The sequence below is a fragment of the Musca domestica genome, unplaced genomic scaffold (assembly GCF_030504385.1).
Source record: "Musca domestica strain aabys unplaced genomic scaffold, Musca_domestica.polishedcontigs.V.1.1 2, whole genome shotgun sequence".
Taxonomy (NCBI): domain Eukaryota; kingdom Metazoa; phylum Arthropoda; class Insecta; order Diptera; family Muscidae; genus Musca; species Musca domestica.
Genome location: NW_026712249.1, coordinates 16,491,955 through 16,509,945, shown reverse-complemented (window position 1 = coordinate 16,509,945; position 17,991 = coordinate 16,491,955). Strand labels below are relative to the sequence as shown.

The following is a 17,991-nucleotide window of genomic DNA, read 5'->3' as shown; positions in this document are numbered from 1 at the left end:
CTAAATGGTACCAAATTTGGTAATGGGGGAAATTATAGAGCTCAAATTGAATATGGATGTTACTGTTGGTGTCTTTAGTTGAGAATATGAGGTAAGATTGGAATTGTGTACTATAATTGTACAAAAAGTACTAAATGGTACTAAAATTTGGTATTGGGTGAAGAGATGGAGCTGGAATCTGAAATTTGATATTGAGGTCTTTGTTGGTATCTGGAATTAAGATATGGAGGTGGTTTGGGAAATGTGTGCTATAATTGTAGTACAAAAATTTGGTATTGGGGGAAGTAATTGAGCTGAAATTCTGAAATTTGTCATTAAAGTCATTGTTGGTATCTATACATGAAATCTTTTGGTGGTTTTGCAAATGCCTACTAAATTGTTCGAAAAGTATTAAATGCTGCCTAGGATGAATACATGGAGATTGGCTGAAGGGATAGATCTGTCTCTAGGGTTTACAAATTGAGACGTTGAAATAGTTTTGATTTTAATAATCATCTCCTAGGTAAATTTAAAAATGAAAGATTTTAAAGATTTTAAAGATTTTTTTGTGTAAAATTTAAACATTTTTCTATTATTCTTTTCGAAAGATTTGAATAAAATATAAAACCTTGAAAGTCGGAAAATTTAGTACGATGTATGAAATTATGATTAAAAAAATTAAAACTAAACAAATTGTGCATTTTGATTACTTAAATATATAACATTTTAAGGTGGACTTTTCGCTGACGATGTACTGGGCACTTGCTAGTATATGTATAAGAGAGGATATGGTAATTAACAAATACCACAAATAAATTCTGGAAATATATATTGAATAAATTAATATAAAATCCGAGATATAGGTTGTAATTAATTGCAATGCACTTTATATATTTTAATTTTTTTATTTCAAAATTGTTGTGCCTACTCTTGTGTTCTTAATTATAAAAAGCAGCACTTGGTGAAACCTTCAGCTAACGTAGGTCATATTGCAAATTTACAAAAATAGCCTTCAAAATGATAAGAGAGTTTGTAAATTTTCTCAAATTGTAAAGTTAATTTCCCACATTAAAGACTCCATAATTAGTTTTTCTTCAAAAAAAATTACCACATTGCCTTCGTCATTTATTATCGCACAAACAATAGATAATGACATGCAGTAGAAGCATTTTCCAGAAAATCTTCAAGGTAAACTCTATTATTTTCAGATTGTTTGAAGAAAATTACTTTATTAGTTTGTGAATTATAGCCAAAGAATTTATGAGCATTTACAATTCTTTTTATTACAGTCTTACAGAGTTGAAACGCCCTTGCTGCAGTATCCGATACAAAAATTTTAAATTTCTAAAAATTCCCCTTCATTTCTCCATGATATTACAAAAAAAAAAAAAACAACTCTAAGAATGTTTTTGAATTTAACCGCAAATGTGTAGCATCTCGACAACGACGACCAACCCATTTCATAATAAAAACCTCTTATTAAATTCTAATTAATAACAAAAGACTTAAGACACATGCCTACATGCCATTTTCAACAACGCCCCTTAGACAGCACGATTGAAGCGTGGCGGCAGCACACAGCTAATCAGAAAATAATTATTTCATTTTTAACAAAAAAAAAAAAGAAGAAGTCAATATAAAAAGAAATCTTAAACTGTTTTTAATATGGAGCATAAGCTATGGAAGGTTTGAAGAAATTTGAAAAAGAAATAATGTGACTAGGCAATATTTGGCTAAGTAATATTTAAGAGATTTTTTTAAAAAAAATATATTGTATTTATTTTTTGATTATGCTATTGAAGTGGTCAATAAGGCATTCCTATTTGGTCAATAAGGCATTCTTGTATTTTTGTACAAGAAAAAGTGGATTAAAAAAGTGGATATTCAAAAAGTACACCACAAAGAAAGTTAAAAAATTCCGACTGTTTGTGGGGACTAATGTATCTCTCATTTACATTGGGCTAATATTGAATATTACGAAATTTGAAAAAAGGCGGTGGCTTTGTCAGCGAAAAGTCCACATTTAAATACAAAGTTTGTTCAGTTTGACAAATAATTTTAACCAAAACTTCATACATTGTACTAAATTTTCAAAATTTCACGGTTTTATAGATTATTCTAGTTTCTCCTTTTTTGAAAAGAATAACAGGACAATGTTTACCGTTTACACCAAAAGGTCTTGAAAATCTATCATTTTTGAAGTTTACCGAGGAGGATATTATTAAAACCATTTTACAATAGGACCACATTCAATTTTCTCTGTCCACAATTATTTTAACGTATTTTCATAATAATTATTGGCCACCACAATATCTAAAACGTAGAAACCAACAGTGATCTCAATATCAAACTTCATATTATTTTGACCTTTTCGAAGAAACATAGTATCCATACCCAAATCCAGTTTTTTCTATCAAAATTATATACCAACAATGGTCCCCAAAAATTTCAGATTTCCATCTCTACCCTCACTTTTTGTATGTTCATAGTACGCATTTCGAAAAACCACCTCCTTCACTCAATTACAGACACAAAAAGTAACATTCATATCAAATTTCAGGATTTCCGCTCTATTCCATCCCTCAGTACCACATTTAGTACTACTTAGTATTTTTCGTGCAATTACAGTACACATTTACAAAATCACAACCATATCTTAATAACACACGCCAACAGTGACATATATATCAAATTTGAGGACTTCAGCAAAAATTTAGTACCTTTAGTACAATCATAGTACTCATAAGCAAAACCAGTGACATCCACAACAAATTTCAAGATTCCAGCGTCCAAAACCAAATTTAGTACTATTAAGTGCCTTTTGTACAAATAACCGATGCATTTCCAATCTACCGCCAGATCCCAAATACAGATACCATAAGTAATCTAAATATCAAATTTCAGAATTTTATCTGTATCCTAATACTAAATTTAGTACCATTTAGTACTTTTTGTACAATTATAGCACCCATTTTCTAAACCACCTCCATATCTCATTTCCAAACACCAATAGAGACCTCAATAACAAATTTGAGGATTTCAGCCCTAACCCTTTACACAATATAAAATTTAGTACTAGTTAGTACTTTTCGTACTATTATAGTACATATTTCCAAAACCACCTCAATATCTTAACCACAGACACCAAGAGTGACATCTGTAAGGAATTTCAGGATTCCAGCCCTATTTTTTTTACCCAGTACCTAATTTAGTACCACTTAGTACTTTTCGAACAATTATAGTGCACATTTTCAGAACTACCTTCATATCTCAATCTCAGACACCAACAGTGACATCTATAACAAAATTCGGAATTCCACCTCCATTCCTTCATCCAATACCTAATTTAGTACCACTAAGTACTTTGTAGTACAATTGTAGTACACATTTCCTAAACCATTTTCAAATTTCGATTTCAGATACCAACAGAGACCTCAGTATCAAATTTAAGGATTGCAGCCTTATTCCTTTACCCAATACCACATTTGGTACAGTTAGTACTTTTCGTACAATTATAGTATTCCTTTTCCGAAACCACATCCATATATCCAGGTAACACATGACCAACGAGCCTAATGCCAAATTTCAGATTTTAAGCACTATCTGTTCACCCAATACTAAATTGTACCGAATGTTGTACTATTTAGTACTTTTCGTAATCTTGTACACGCTTCCAAAAATGACCCCTTTTTAAAAGCCTACCCCAAAAAGGGACCCCAAATACCAACATTTAAAAAATCCAACTTCATTCGTTTACTCTAAACCAAAATGTTCCAAATTTAGTACCATTTGGTACCTTTCGTACCCTTAGCACATATTCCAAAAAGACCCCTCCATATCTCAATCCCAATTACCAACAGTGACATTTATATCAAATTTCAGGACTTTAGCTCAATTGCTTCGACCAATACCAAATTTAGTGCGATTTAGTACCTTTCGTACAAATATAGGACACATTTCCGAAACCATTTCCATTTGTCCAGGCTACACATAAACAGCGACCCCAATACCAAATTTCAGATTTCTAGCACTATCTGTTGATTCAGTACTACATTGCACCAATTAAAGTACTATTTAGTACTTTTCGTACACTTGTAGTAAATATTACCAAAACCATTTCTTTTTTACAAATCTACCACCAAGAGGGACCCCAATAAAAAAAATTCAAAATTCCACCTGCATCTGTTTAACCAAAATCTCTTCCAAATTTAGAACCATTTACCAAAACCACAACCAAAATCACCATCATATCTCAATTCCAGATACCAACAGAGACCTTAATATCAAATTTCAGAATCCCTTCACCCAATACCAAATTTTGTATCATTCAGAACTATTTGTACACATTTCCGAAACCACCTCCACATATCTAGGCTACACATTTACAGCGACCCCAATACCAAATTTCTAGCACTATCTGTTCACCCAAAACCAAGATGTACCATTTATAGTACTATTTAGTACTTTTCGTACATTTGTAGCACATATTTTTCAAATGCACCTCATTATCACGAACCTGCCAGCAAAAGAGACTTCAATACAAAAAATTAAAAATTCCAGCATCATACGTTCATCCCTAAACCAAACCGTACCGTAATTTAGTACCATTCGGTACAGTCCGCACACACTTAGTAAACTTTTCCAAAACCTTCAATTTCATACATCGAACTTCCTTCCCAACCCAGATACATATATTAAATTTTAAATTGTTAGCTCTATCCGTTCACATAATACCAAATGGCACTATTTTAGAAGTTTAGTACCATTTTAAAACTTTTCGTAACCTTAAAGTTCGAATTTCCAAAAACCATTTGGTACATCTATCCTGGACTCCATCAGCGACTCTCATTTAAAATTTCAGAATTCTAGCTCATTCCGTTTGTCCGATACAAAGTATTTAATTTTTACTTAATTTTAGTACGAATTTGCCAAAATCCAGCTTTTCACTCGACTACGATTCTAGACTGACCCTAGTGCAAAATTTCAAGATTCTTTTAGTTCAAATTTCTAAAATCCAGTCATATCACACATCATCGTACCAAGACTGGCTCTCGTACAAAATTTCAAGATTCTAGCTTCAGCCGTTCATTACTCTGGAATAACACCAACTATAGAGTAGGCCTCATTCAAAGGCAAGGTGGTAGGCTTTTGAATGAGGCCAACACGAAGGGGACTGAGATTGTATTCGACAGTCTCCTTCAAATCTCTCATAGTTGCCCCTCTCAAAAAGAAGATTAATTTCTAAACAGATTCCAAAAAAAAAAAAATAACAATATAGTATCCAAATGCAACACATCCGCTGCCCAAAATCAAAAGACTTAAGACACAAGCACCAAAACAATTTTTGTGTTGGAGACAATTTTTCATTCTTTTTCTCTGTTTGTGTGTGTGGTTTGATAAACCCTCTCCACTTTTAGTCATTAATCCAAATTACAAGTTGTAATTATTTTCCATGTTTTTTTTTTAAACGCTTATCATCATCGCCTTATGTCGCATTTTCGAAAAGAAAAATCTTGTTTGGAGTTTATTATTATTTTTTCACTTTCATGTTTGGGTTCTTGGGTGTTAAGTGAAACTTAAATTAGTTCCGGTAATCAGACAAGAGATAAAAAGTTAATTTTAGAATAGAAGATGTAGCGTCTGATATGAAATATTTTTTTCGGAAAAATTTTGTAGCTTTTTAAATAAATATATATATATATATATATATATATATATATATATATATATATAATTAAAAAATATAACAAATAATTTAAAAAAATTGTTAAATGACGTGAAATGTAAAAATAATATTTTAAAAAAATATATATTTTTTTCTAAATAATTTTAAAAATGTTTATATAAAAATATTTTTTTTTTTAATATTTTTTTTTTAATTTAATTTTCTAAAGAATATTTTTTAAAAATTAAAAATTATATATTATTTAAAAAACAAAAATTTTCTATGTTATCAATGTGTTCATATTTTTTATATTTTTCTAAAATCTCCTTCTTTGCAACAAAATAGGTCAATGGCTGGTGCCCTGGCTATTTGACCGCCAACTGGTTGAGTTAATGCATGCAAACCTGTGCGCCTACAGCTGAATGCAACAAAATTTGGCACATAAAATTCTACCCGTTGTCCCCATCTCCCCCTCCTCTCTCCCCTCTCCACTCCTGCAAACTATTATTTTCCATTACAAAACATTGTTCATTGACAAAATTTCATTCATTCTATTTTTGGATTTTCTTTTTCAAGTTTTTTTTTTCAGTTTTTAAGGTTACTGTGTTGAGAGCTGCCAACCACGTTCCATTCTTTTTTCCAATGCCTCGCCATGGTTGATTGTTCTATGAAGAAAGAAAACGAAAAAGAAAAACATGTTTCTCCTAGGGGGTCAAGGTTGATAATGCGTGGTGGAAATGCATGTCTCATGATTTCAATGGGTTGTGGTGGTGCTGCTGGCGAAAGACAGCTGTGACAACAACAGCAGGAACAAAAGACGATGACAGAAAAAAAACGAATTGAGTACAACATCATTATTATCGGGTGGGGGGATAATGCTTGATTATTTTATATGGCATAAAATGGGTAATTGTTGTTAATTATGATAAGAGGGGGGTGGTATGATAAGATTGGGAAAGATGTGAATTACAAAAAAAAAGATGTGGAATTACAAAAAAAAATAATAATAATAATATTAAAATAAAAAATAAAAAATTAAAAAATACAGCTCCAACCAGTCACCCTAAACCGAATTGTTCGAAATTTACTACCATTTAATAAAATTCGCACACTTAGCGCACATTTTCCGAATCTTCATTACACATATCAAACTTACTTTCCAACATTGATTCTCATACCAAGTTTCAAGTTCATTTTACTTTATCCGTTCATGGTACCATTTTAGAAGTGTAGTACCATTTTAGAACTCTTCCTAACTTTTGAAAATTGAAATTTCCAAAAAAAACCCTTTGGTATATAGATCCTGCACTCCATAAGTGACAGCCATTCCAAATTTTATTTCATTTTCAATTCTAGCTCATTTCGTTTGTCCATTATTCAATTTTTAATAAATTTTAGTACTTCTCGTACCTTATGAAAAAAAGCAATGGAGGTTAGGCGTTTTGCAGTGCAAAAAAAAAATTGTCTTGAGAAATCTCCAAGTTTGTAAAGTGGATTTTTATTTGAAGTTTGTGTCCTAAGTCTTTAGTTTTAAATGCAATGAGGGCTGAATAAAAAAGACATTTACATTTTTTTAAAAAAAAATTTAAATTTTATTTTTTTTTTCGTTTGGGAAATAGATAAATGCAAAAGATTTTTAAAATCAGAGATTTTTTGAAAATGAGGCTGAGACCCCCTAACATCTCCAAATATTCCACATTTAGAAACAGCTTTGTACCATAAAATGTGTTTGAGAATGTGTATTTTTAATAGAAGTCTGAGGCCACTTAGAGGCCTAAGAAAACTTGAGTTTTTATTGGATTCTCGGATGATGCCTGCGAAGACGAAGAATTTTGGAAAAATCTGAAGATCTATAACCACGTGGGACAGGTTAGATTATTTAAATAAAAAATAATATTTTTTTTCTAAAATCGCGGAATTTTTTAAAAGGAGCCTGGAGGCTTTTTATATCTCCAAATATTCAACTTTTATAAACAGCTTTGTACCAAAAAATGTCCTCGAGAACGTGTATTTTTAATAGAAGTCTGAGGCCACTTAGAGGCCTAAGAAAACTTGAATTTTTATCAGATTCTAGGATCAGGCCTGCCAAAACGATGAAGTCTGGAAAAGTCTGAAGATCTATAACCCTGAGGATACTTTAAAGGAACACAACAGTTCATTTAAATCGGAAAATTGTTAAAGGAGTCTTGAAGGAATTTTTTGGTGGGATTTAAAAACCATCCAAAAAATTCTAAAAATGTGGAGCTTTCGGTGTGTTTCAAAAGGGATTCTTGAATTACTTAATCACTGGACTTTCAGGGCAATTCTAGGGCCACCAAAAGGCCTCAAATTACGCGGGTTGTGAAAGGTGTTCTACGATTACCCCGCACATTTTAGGGACTCTAGGACCACGTGAATGAATATAAAAACGTGGATTTTTAAATGGACTATAGGTTCCAATAAGGCCATAAAGGGGTTCTAAAAGTCAAATAAATCAGTATCAGTAGCTATACAGTATCAGTAGGTATTGCCGACAGATGTATACTCTCAGTCAATGGTCGATTATTTAAATATATTTTGACTTCTGTCATGATTATTCAAATAGTGGACCCTCTATGGAATAGGTTCCGAGGGAATGGATCGATATTGTCAATTTCGTATCGGACCTAAATAAATAGGATATAAATATTGCGACGCGCCAGGTTTGGACTACATTGATTACTTCCTTCCTGCTTTAGATGAGATATGTGATAATTTTAGAAAATGTTGAAATCATCTAATACAAATAAAAATATTGACCCTTTGTGGGGACGGTACTTGGAGTGGACCGACATTGTCCATTTTCTCACATGACCTAGTGCTAAGATAAATATTAGTATTTACAAAGTTGGAGCATAATTGGATGATCCATTCTCTCTCTCTCTCTCTCTCTCTCTCTCTGCACAGCAAAATATTTGCTTTTAAAATGTTGACATTTTGTGTGGGAGGTACCAAAAGGAGTGGGCCGATATTGCCCATTTCCGAACTCGATCTATGTTTGTCTATAATATTACAATGTACCAAGTTTGGATCAAATCGGTTACTCCCTTCGAGAGGTATCGTGCGCAACAACCAAACAGACGAACGGACATCGCTAGATCGACTCCAAATGTTCTGAAACGGATTTAGTTCAAAGAGACCTATGTGTCTAAAACCGTTATTTCAATAAGGCCCGTTTTGGCCGCATCGAACGATATATTCCCTCTCTAGACAAATGGCTGAGGGAATAAAAAAAATATTCTTAAAAAATATGAGTCTTTTGCTCAGAAGGTCCTTAAAAATTTTCAGTAGGAAGTTCCTTAAAAAAATTACTTGAATATATTTCTGAAAATACATGATTTTTGGCCAGGAGGTCCTTGAAAAAAATTTATTTAAAAATTCCTAACTTTCGGTAAGAAGATTCTTCAAAAAAATTAAAAATTGTTCTTAAAAATATGAACAGAAGAAAGTGGAAAAATTTTAAGTAATTTCTAAAAATGATGTTCTAAAAAATTAATTTCTGCAGGAATTCCTTAAAAAATTAAAAAAAAAAACGGAAACGCTCTTAAGAACCCAAGATTATTACGGCCTTAAAAAATTTCTTTAAAAAAATATACCTAAAAATCCTTGATTTTCTGCAAAATAATAATTCTTAAAAATCTTAAAAAATGTTAGAAATTTTTAAGTCCTTGAATTCCCTTTCAAGTTTGTTGCCTAAGTCTTTATGTTTTCTAAAGGGTAATTTCAAATACGTTAAAAAATACTGATTTTAATTTTCCTCTATTTATCTCCATTTCCATTTGTTTTAATTAGTGTAATTTCAATAATTAATTAATATTTTTTTTTTTAATTTCTTTTCCTTCTCAGAATTAAAATAAAAATATTAAATTTTTTCTAATTGTCAATTTATTAAAGCCTAATTGTCAATTTATTAAAACCGGCAAGGAGTACAGATAGGGTATTGGCTGCAAATATGTCTGGCGATGGGTTCTCTACAAATCCTTCTAAGACATCAAAGTGAAATCTCCACTATTTCAAGTCGAAAAAATTCAAATACTACTAGAACCTAAAATATCATTTGACTCATTTGCGTGTTCGTTGCTTAAGTCTTTTGTTTTCAGATGGCAAATTTCAACGGCGTGAAAAGTAAATTGTAAATTTAACTTTTTTTATTATTTTTTTTATTAAAATTTTACAATATTTAATAATTGCAAATTATTCTCCATAACTATCCCCTCCACCCCTCTCTTCCATAATTCAAAAAATCCAAAAAAATTGTCATAAACATATTTTTTTTTGTAATGCCATCTGGGATTAACCCGACATTGTTCAGCTGAGAAAGCCAAATTGTTGTTACACACATCTGCACATGCTTTTTAAATTTAAAACTATACTCCTTGTTGTTGTTGTTGGTTGTCTGCTATGCTAACAAGCTTAGCCAACGATTAGAGTCCATTCACTGTCATACGGATGGAGCAGAAGAAAAAGATTACAACTTTCTGTTAATGTTTGACAATAAAGCAGACACTAAACAAGAGAAAAACAACAACAACAACAAAAATCCAAAATCCAACAACAATAACTGAAAAACCTTTGGAATTTATGTCATGACTTGGAATAACTTGGGTGTCATTTATTGTTGACTCTTTTTTCGCTTCCTTCATAGGCTAGTAAAGAAGAACTTTCTTTCGTTTGAATATTTTTGAAAATTTCTTCTGGCAACAACAACAACAATGTTGTGGAGATTTGTAAAATCAGTTGTTGTTACTGTTTTTTTTTTGTGAGTTTTCGGTTGGGTTTGTCATTTGATATGCTAATTTTGTTCTCTTTTATTTTCTTGATTGTTGGGTTCCTCCCCAAAAAAGAAGAGACTCTTCTTAGGTGTAGCGTTTTGAACATTCGGTTTTTGTATAATTTGTGAATATAAAATAAATAGTTATGGGAGACGTTGTGGCATTTGTTGTTGTTGTTTTTCGTAAATTGTACATCTTAAATCAGAATTTTGTTGTTGTTTTATGTGTGTGTGTGAGTGTAAGTTAGTTATTTTTTGGGTGGGTGTTATTGTTGTTTGAAATTGAATGAAAATTTGAAAGCCATCTCCCCTTTGTAAACTGGGGCGGAAGAATGCCATAAAATTTCGATTTTTATAACACTGAATATTATCATGGGATTTTTGAACATATTAATATTCAAAATGTGGATTTAGTTTTGGTGTCTTCTTCTTCTACGTCGTGGATAAAATTTTGAAAAAAAATGTAAAAATCGAAAAATATTTTATATTGTAATTATATTAAATAAAACAGGGTAAATTTCCAGAATAATTTTAAAATTTTGAAAGGTATTTCCGGAGAGAGACAGATAAAGAGGGAGAAGGTTTTAATAGTAAGGACAAAATGTATGGGACTGGTTTTCTATAGAGAAGATCAGCTGATCTTCTTCTGTGGAGAAGACCAACTGGTCTTCTTCTACGGAGAATACCTTCTGGTCTTCTACGGAGAATACCTTCTGGTCTTCTATGGAGAATACCTTCTGGTCTTCTACGGAGATTACATTCAGGTCTTCTATGGAGAAAACCAACTGGTCTTCTTCAGTGGAGAAGACCAACCGGCCTTTTTCAGTGGAGAAGATCAACTGGTCTTCTTCAGTGGAGAAGATCAACTGTTCTTCTTCAGTGGTCGTCTTTTATGGAGAAGACCAACTGGTCTTCTTTGTGGAGAAGACCAACTTCGTATTTTTCTATGAAGAAGACGAACTGGTCTTCTTCTATGGAGAAGACCAACTGGTCTTTTCCTATCGAGCTTTTCGACCTCTTGGTCTTCTATGGAGAAGACCATCGGAACTTCTATAGAGAAGGCCTTCTGGTCTTCTATGGAGGTGACCCTCTGGTCTTCTAAGGAGAAGACTTTCAGGTGTTCTAAGGAGAATACCTTCTGGTCTTCTAAGGAGAATACCTTCTTGTCTTCTAAGGAGAAGACCTTCTGGTCTTCTAAGGAGAAGACCTTCTGCTCCTCTAAGGAGAAGACCTTCTGGTCTTCTATGAAGAAGACCAACTGTTCTTCTTCTATGAAGAAGACCAACTGTTCTTCTTCTATGAAGAAGACCAACTGTTCTTCTTCTATGAAGAAGACCGCAACTGGTCTTCTATGGAGAAGACCGCAACTGGTCTTCTATGGAGAAGACCGCAACTGGTCTTATATGGAGAAGACCGCAACTGGTCTTCTATGGAGAAGACCGCAACTGGTCTTCTATGGAGAAGACCGCAACTGGTCTTCTATGGAGAAGACCCTCTGGTCTTTTATGGAGAAGACATTCGGGTCTTCTATTGAAAAGGTCTTCTATGGAGAAGGCCGCAACTGGTCTTCTATGGAAAAGATGAAATCATTAATGAAAAGACCTTCTGGTCTCCTATTAGAAGACCCCTTGGTCTTCTATCTAGAAGACCTTCTTGTCTTCTAAGGAGAAGACCTTCTGGTCTTCTAAGGAGAAGACCTTCTGGTCTTCTAAGGAGAAGACCTTCTGTTCCTCTTCTATGAAGAAGACCAACTGTTCTTCTTCTATGAAGAAGACCAACTGTTCTTCTTCTATGAAGAAGACCAACTGTTCTTCTTCTATGAAGAAGACCAACTGTTCTTCTTCTATGAAGAAGACCGCAACTGGTCTTCTATGGAGAAGACCTCAACTGGTCTTCTATGGAGAAGACCGCAACTGGTCTTCTATGGAGAAGACCGCAACTGGTCTTCTATGGAGAAGACCGCAACTGGTCTTCTATGGAGAAGACCGCAACTGGTCTTCTATGGAGAAGACCCTCTGGTCTTTTATGGAGAAGACATTCGGGTCTTCTATTGAAAAGGTCTTCTATGGAGAAGGCCGCAACTGGTCTTCTATGGAAAAGATGAAATCATTAATGAAAAGACCTTCTGGTCTCCTATTAGAAGACCCCTTGGTCTTCTATCTAGAAGACCTTCTTGTCTTCTAAGGAGAAGACCTTCTGGTCTTCTAAGGAGAAGACCTTCTGTTCCTCTTCTATGAAGAAGACCAACTGTTCTTCTTCTATGAAGAAGACCAACTGTTCTTCTTCTATGAAGAAGACCAACTGGTCTTCTTCTATGGAGAAGACCGCAACTGGTCTTCTATGGAGAAGACCGCAACTGGTCTTCTATGGAGAAGACCGCAACTGGTCTTCTATGGAGAAGACCGCAACTGGTCTTCTATGGAGAAGACCGCAACTGGTCTTCTATGGAGAAGACCGCAACTGGTCTTCTATGGAGAAGACCTTCTGGTCTTCTATGGAGAAGACCTTCTGGCCTTCTATGGAGAAGAACATCTGGTCTTCTATGGAGAAGAAGAACATCTGGTCTTCTATGAAGAAGACCGCAACTGGTCTTCTATGGAGAAGACCTTCTGGTCTTCTATGGAAAATACCTTCGTGTCTTCTATGGAGAAGATCTCCTGGTCTTCTATCGAGAAGACCCTCTGGTCTCCTATCGTGAAAGACCTTCTGGTTTGCTATGGAGATCATATGATCTTCGTCGACTATGATCTTCTCTATATATTTTTTTATTGAGAACACCTTGGCCTTCCATGCAAAGTTTCGGTCTTCTATGAAAAAAATTGGCCTCCTGGAATAATGGGAGTTTCCACATCAAATCTACTTTTCAATCACACCAAGTGATCCCCTTTAGAGTTTCAAAAATCTAATTTAAATATTTTTTGGTTTGCGTTTTCACTGCATGTCTCTGCATGCCAGGCAAGACTATTAAGTGCACGATTTTTGGGTTTTAAAAAAAAGAATGCATTCCATGTTTTCACCACCTCCAACAACAAACAAAACATCAATCTTGATTTATTTTCGATGTTCATGTTTAGTTCGGTGTTATTTTTGTGGACTCTTGGACACAAATATAATTGTCATGCTATTTTATTTAACAAAAGACCCAGAGATGACCACACACACACTCTTCAGAACAACAAGAGCGAACAAAAAGTGGGTCAAATTTCCCATGTCTTTATAATCCAAAAATTTGTGTTATGTTGCTAATTTTTTTTCGTTTCGCCATAACATGACTTAACATCATGTATCGATCTATGCCAATTGTGGACAGATAACTTATTTTGTCGATTCTTTGTTGGCGTTTCTTTGTTCTCTTCCTTGGAATGGCTTTTGGTCGGTCTGATGCTTCCCCATAAATTTTGGTGTGTAACCGAACTAGAGCAACATTTTCGTTTGTGGCTTTGGTTTCTGCTCCAATTTTTGAAGCCAAAGAATGCCATGGTTTGTTATTGTTATTTTTTTCTCCATTCAGATACTCACTTACACACAAGAAAAACATTTGAAAATGAAATAGAAAAACCAAAAGTAACCGAGATTTATACCAATCTCCATGGAGAATGGGTCACTTGACGGCATGCCACCTCAAAAATTTGCATCTCCACTTGAGTCGGCTGACTGGTGTTGTTGTTGTTCGACATTTGAAAATTGACAGTAGCTATTTTGCGGAGGCTTTTCCTGTCAGTTATGTTTTCGAATGGATTTTGGGATTTAACAATGAAACCAATATCACCAATTATAAATTTTTTGATATTTGATTGATACTTTTTGTAAAAAAAAATTGCGTGTGTGTGTGACAAGCTGCTGGAGAAATTTAATTGGCTTTCCGTTAGCCAGCTTTCATAACAAAGATTAAATTGTAACTGTTTCTTTAATGACAAGTTAGGCAGCAAATAAGAAATCAACATTTTTTGATGCCATACCACATGCATTTGCGATGCTAACAAAAGACTTAAGAGACAAGCACTACTTTTTACAAAGGTCAGATAGAGGTAAGAGAAACCCATCTGCTCTTCTATGAGAAGAGCAACAAGTGCTCTTCTAGGAGAAGAGCAACTACTGCTCTTCTGGAAGAAGAGCAACTACTGCTCTTCTAGGAGAAGAGCAACTACTGCTCATCTAGAAGAAGACCATTCAGCTGCTCGTCTATGAGAAGACTATCCAGCTGCTCTTCTTCGGGTCTCCTATGAGAAGACCTTCGGGTCTTCTATAAGAAGACCTTCGGGTCTTCTATGAGAAGCCCTTCGGGTCTTCTATGAGAAGCCCTTCGGGTCTTCTATGAGAAGCCCTTCGGGTCTTCTATGAGAAGCCCTTCGGGTCTTCTATGAGAAGCCCTTCGGGTCTTCTATGAGAAGCCCTTCAGGTCTTCTATGAGAAGCCCTTCGGGTCTCCTATGAGAAGACCTTCGGGTCTTCTATAAGAAGACCTTCGGGTCTTCTATGAGAAGATCTTCGGGTCTTCTATGAAAAGACCTTCGGGTCTTCTATAAGAAGACCTACGGGTCTTCTATGAGAAGGTCTTCGGGTCTTCTATGAGAAGACCTTCGGGTCTTAAATAAGAAGACCTACGGGTCTTCTATGAGAAGATCTTCGGGTCTTCCATAAGAAGACCTACGGGTCTTCTATGAGAAGATCTTCGGGCCTTCTATGAGAAGATCTTCGGGTCTTCTATGAGAAGACCTTCGGGTCTTCTATAAGAAGACCTACGGGTCTTCTATGAGAAGATCTTCGGGTCTTCTATGAGAAGACCTTCGGGTCTTCTATAAGAAGACCTACGGGTCTTCTATGAGAAGATCTTCGGGTCTTCTATGAGAAGATCTTCGGGTCTTCTATGAGAAGACCTTCGGGTCTTCTATAAGAAGACCTACGGGTCTTCTATGAGAAAATCTTCGGGTCTTCTATGAGAAGATCTTCGGGTCTTCTATGAGAAGACCTTCGGGTCTTTTATAAGAAGACCTACGGGTCTTCTATGAGAAGACCTACGGGTCTTCTATGAGAAGACCTTCGGGTCTTCTATGAGAAGACCTTCGGGTCTTCTATGAGAAGACCTTCGGGTCTTCTATGAGAAGACCTACGGGTCTTCTATGAGAAGACCTTCGGGTCTTCTATAAGAAGACCTACGGGTCTTCTATGAGAAGACCTTCGGGTCTTCTATGAGAAGACCTTCGGATCTTCTATAAGAAGACCTACGGGTCTTCTATGAGAAGAGCTTTGGGTCTTCTATGAGAAGAGCTTTGGGTCTTCTATGAGAAGACCTTCGGGTCTTCTATAAGAAGACCTATGGGTCTTCTATGAGGAGACCTTCGGGTCTTCTATAAGAAGACCTACGGGTCTTCTATGAGAAGACCTTCGGGTCTTCTATGAGAAGACATTCGGGTCTTCTATGAGAAGACCTACGGGTCTTCTATGAGAAGACCTTCAGGTCTTCTATAAGAAGACCTACGGGTCTTCTATGAGAAGACCTTCGGGTCTTCTATAAGACGACCTTCGGGTCTTCTATAAGACGACCTTCGGGTCTTCTATAAGACGACCTTCGGGTCTTTTATAAGATGACCTTCGGGTCTTCTATAAGACGACCTTCGGGTCTTCTATAAGACGACCTTCGGGTCTTCTATAAGACGACCTTCGGGTCTTCTATAAGACGACCTTCGGGTCTTCTATAAGACGACCTTCGGGTCTTCTATAAGACGACCTTCGGGTCTTCTATAAGACGACCTTCGGGTCTTCTATAAGACGACCTTCGGGTCTTCTATAAGACGACCTTCGGGTCTTCTATAAGACGACCTTCGGGTTTAGAATGAGAAGACCTTCGGGTTTTCAATGAGAAGACCTTCGGGTCTTCTATGAGAAGACGACCTTCGGGTCTTCTATGAGAAGACGACCTTCGAGTTTTCTATGAGAAGACAACCTTCAGGTCTTCTATAAGAAGACCATCGAGTCTTCTATGAGAAGACCATCGAGTCTTCTATGAGAAGACCATCGAGTCTTCTGTGAGAAGACCTTTGGGTCTTCTATGACAAGACGACCTTCGGGACTTCTATGAAAAAACCTTTGCGTCTTCTATGAGAAGACAACCTTCAGGTCTTCTATACGAAGACCGTCGACTCTTCTATGAGAAGACCATCGAGTCTCTAAAAGAAGGCCATCGAGTCTTCTGTGAGAAGACCTTTGGGTCTTCTATGACAAGACGACCTTCGGGACTTGTATGAGAAAACCTTTGCGTTTTCTATGAGAAGACAACCTTCGGGTCTTCTATGTGAAGACTTTCGTGTTTCCTATGAGTAGACCTTCGGGTTTTCTATGAGAAGACCATAAAATACTCTTCTATGCACTCCAATGAAAAGAGCAATTTTACTCTCCTATGAGAGAGTAACTCTTCTCTTCTCAGAGAAGAGTAAATCTACTATTCTCTGAGAAGGTCAATATATATTCATTCATTTTTAAGATCTTCTTCAAAAATGGAATAAAAAAAATCCCGAATTGAACTTACCACAAAATGGTATGCCCTCTGGCAGCCAGACACCCTTGTCACAAACTCTGCGGGCAGGACCGAGCAACTCAAAACCACGTTCGCAGGAGTAAGAAGCCACAGTGCCATCGGTTAGATTGGCATTTGTAAAGACCACCGTACTATGGGCTGGGGAACCGGGAAAGCTACACGAACCATCTGAAAAGGAAAAAAGAAAAAACATTAAATACAATTCATAACATTATGTCATAATCTTTAAATTATATAAAAAATGGACGTAAAATAAAACATTTCTTCCTGGCAAAGATTTCACCAAAAAAAAAAACGAAAAAGAAAAATGAAAAATAAAGTCATTTCGCCATTTCGGTCCGAAGGCCATTAATTTATGTGCGAATCAAATGCATTGCCAAAGAAATGGGTTTATCGTGTAAATGTCATTAAAATGCTTAACCCAAATTTAAAGCGAAAACTTGCCTAAAGACGTTTCCAGCTACAAAAAAAAACACAACTTGGTTACCCAGCTCCAACATTCAGGAAATAGGTTGGCACTGCATTTGGTGTTGCATCTTGGTTGCAACATTCATGTTTGACTTGAATTGCAAAGTGTGTAAACATACAGGTACACACTCACACATACATACAGACACATGTATATATACATTTATATAACAATTTTTCATGTGTGCCATTACGCACTCTAGAAGACCAGGCCAACAGGCAAGAGTTTCAAATCTTACACAACAGCTTCTTTGGTTATCATCAAAGAAACGTACCCCCCGAAAAAGGAAGAGCCAAGCCAACGGAGATAGCCATTCCAACATTTGACTATGGGGGTTTGATGTTTGAAAATCTGAAAATATATTTTTTTGTACTTCCTCTCCCTCCCTTCCTCCCCCTCTTTCCCTTTGTGAGAGGAGCACCATTGTCTTGCATTTCCTTACATTGTTTTAATGCGTTGATTTTGATTTGAATAATTTGCGTTTGGCAAGTTGCAAACCATAATAGTGATGATGCAACAGCTCCTCTTCTTCTTCTTGCCACAAAAATACAAAAA

General features: G+C 35.4%; 1 protein-coding gene across 4 annotated transcripts in view; it reads right to left on the bottom strand.

The window, feature by feature from the left end:
* The window catches only part of LOC101893869 (uncharacterized), a 121,601-nt gene that overhangs the window by 24,503 nt on the left and 79,107 nt on the right, over window positions 1–17,991 (bottom strand). For all 4 annotated transcript variants that reach the window (XR_009342081.1, XM_011294752.3, XM_011294751.3 and 1 more), the window contains exon 2: window positions 16,959–17,135. Coding sequence is in view for 3 of the 4 variants with exons in the window: in XM_011294752.3 (XP_011293054.1) it covers window positions 16,959–17,135 (177 nt within the window). In the remaining variant the exon portion in view is untranslated. The remainder of the gene's footprint in view (window positions 1–16,958; window positions 17,136–17,991) is intronic.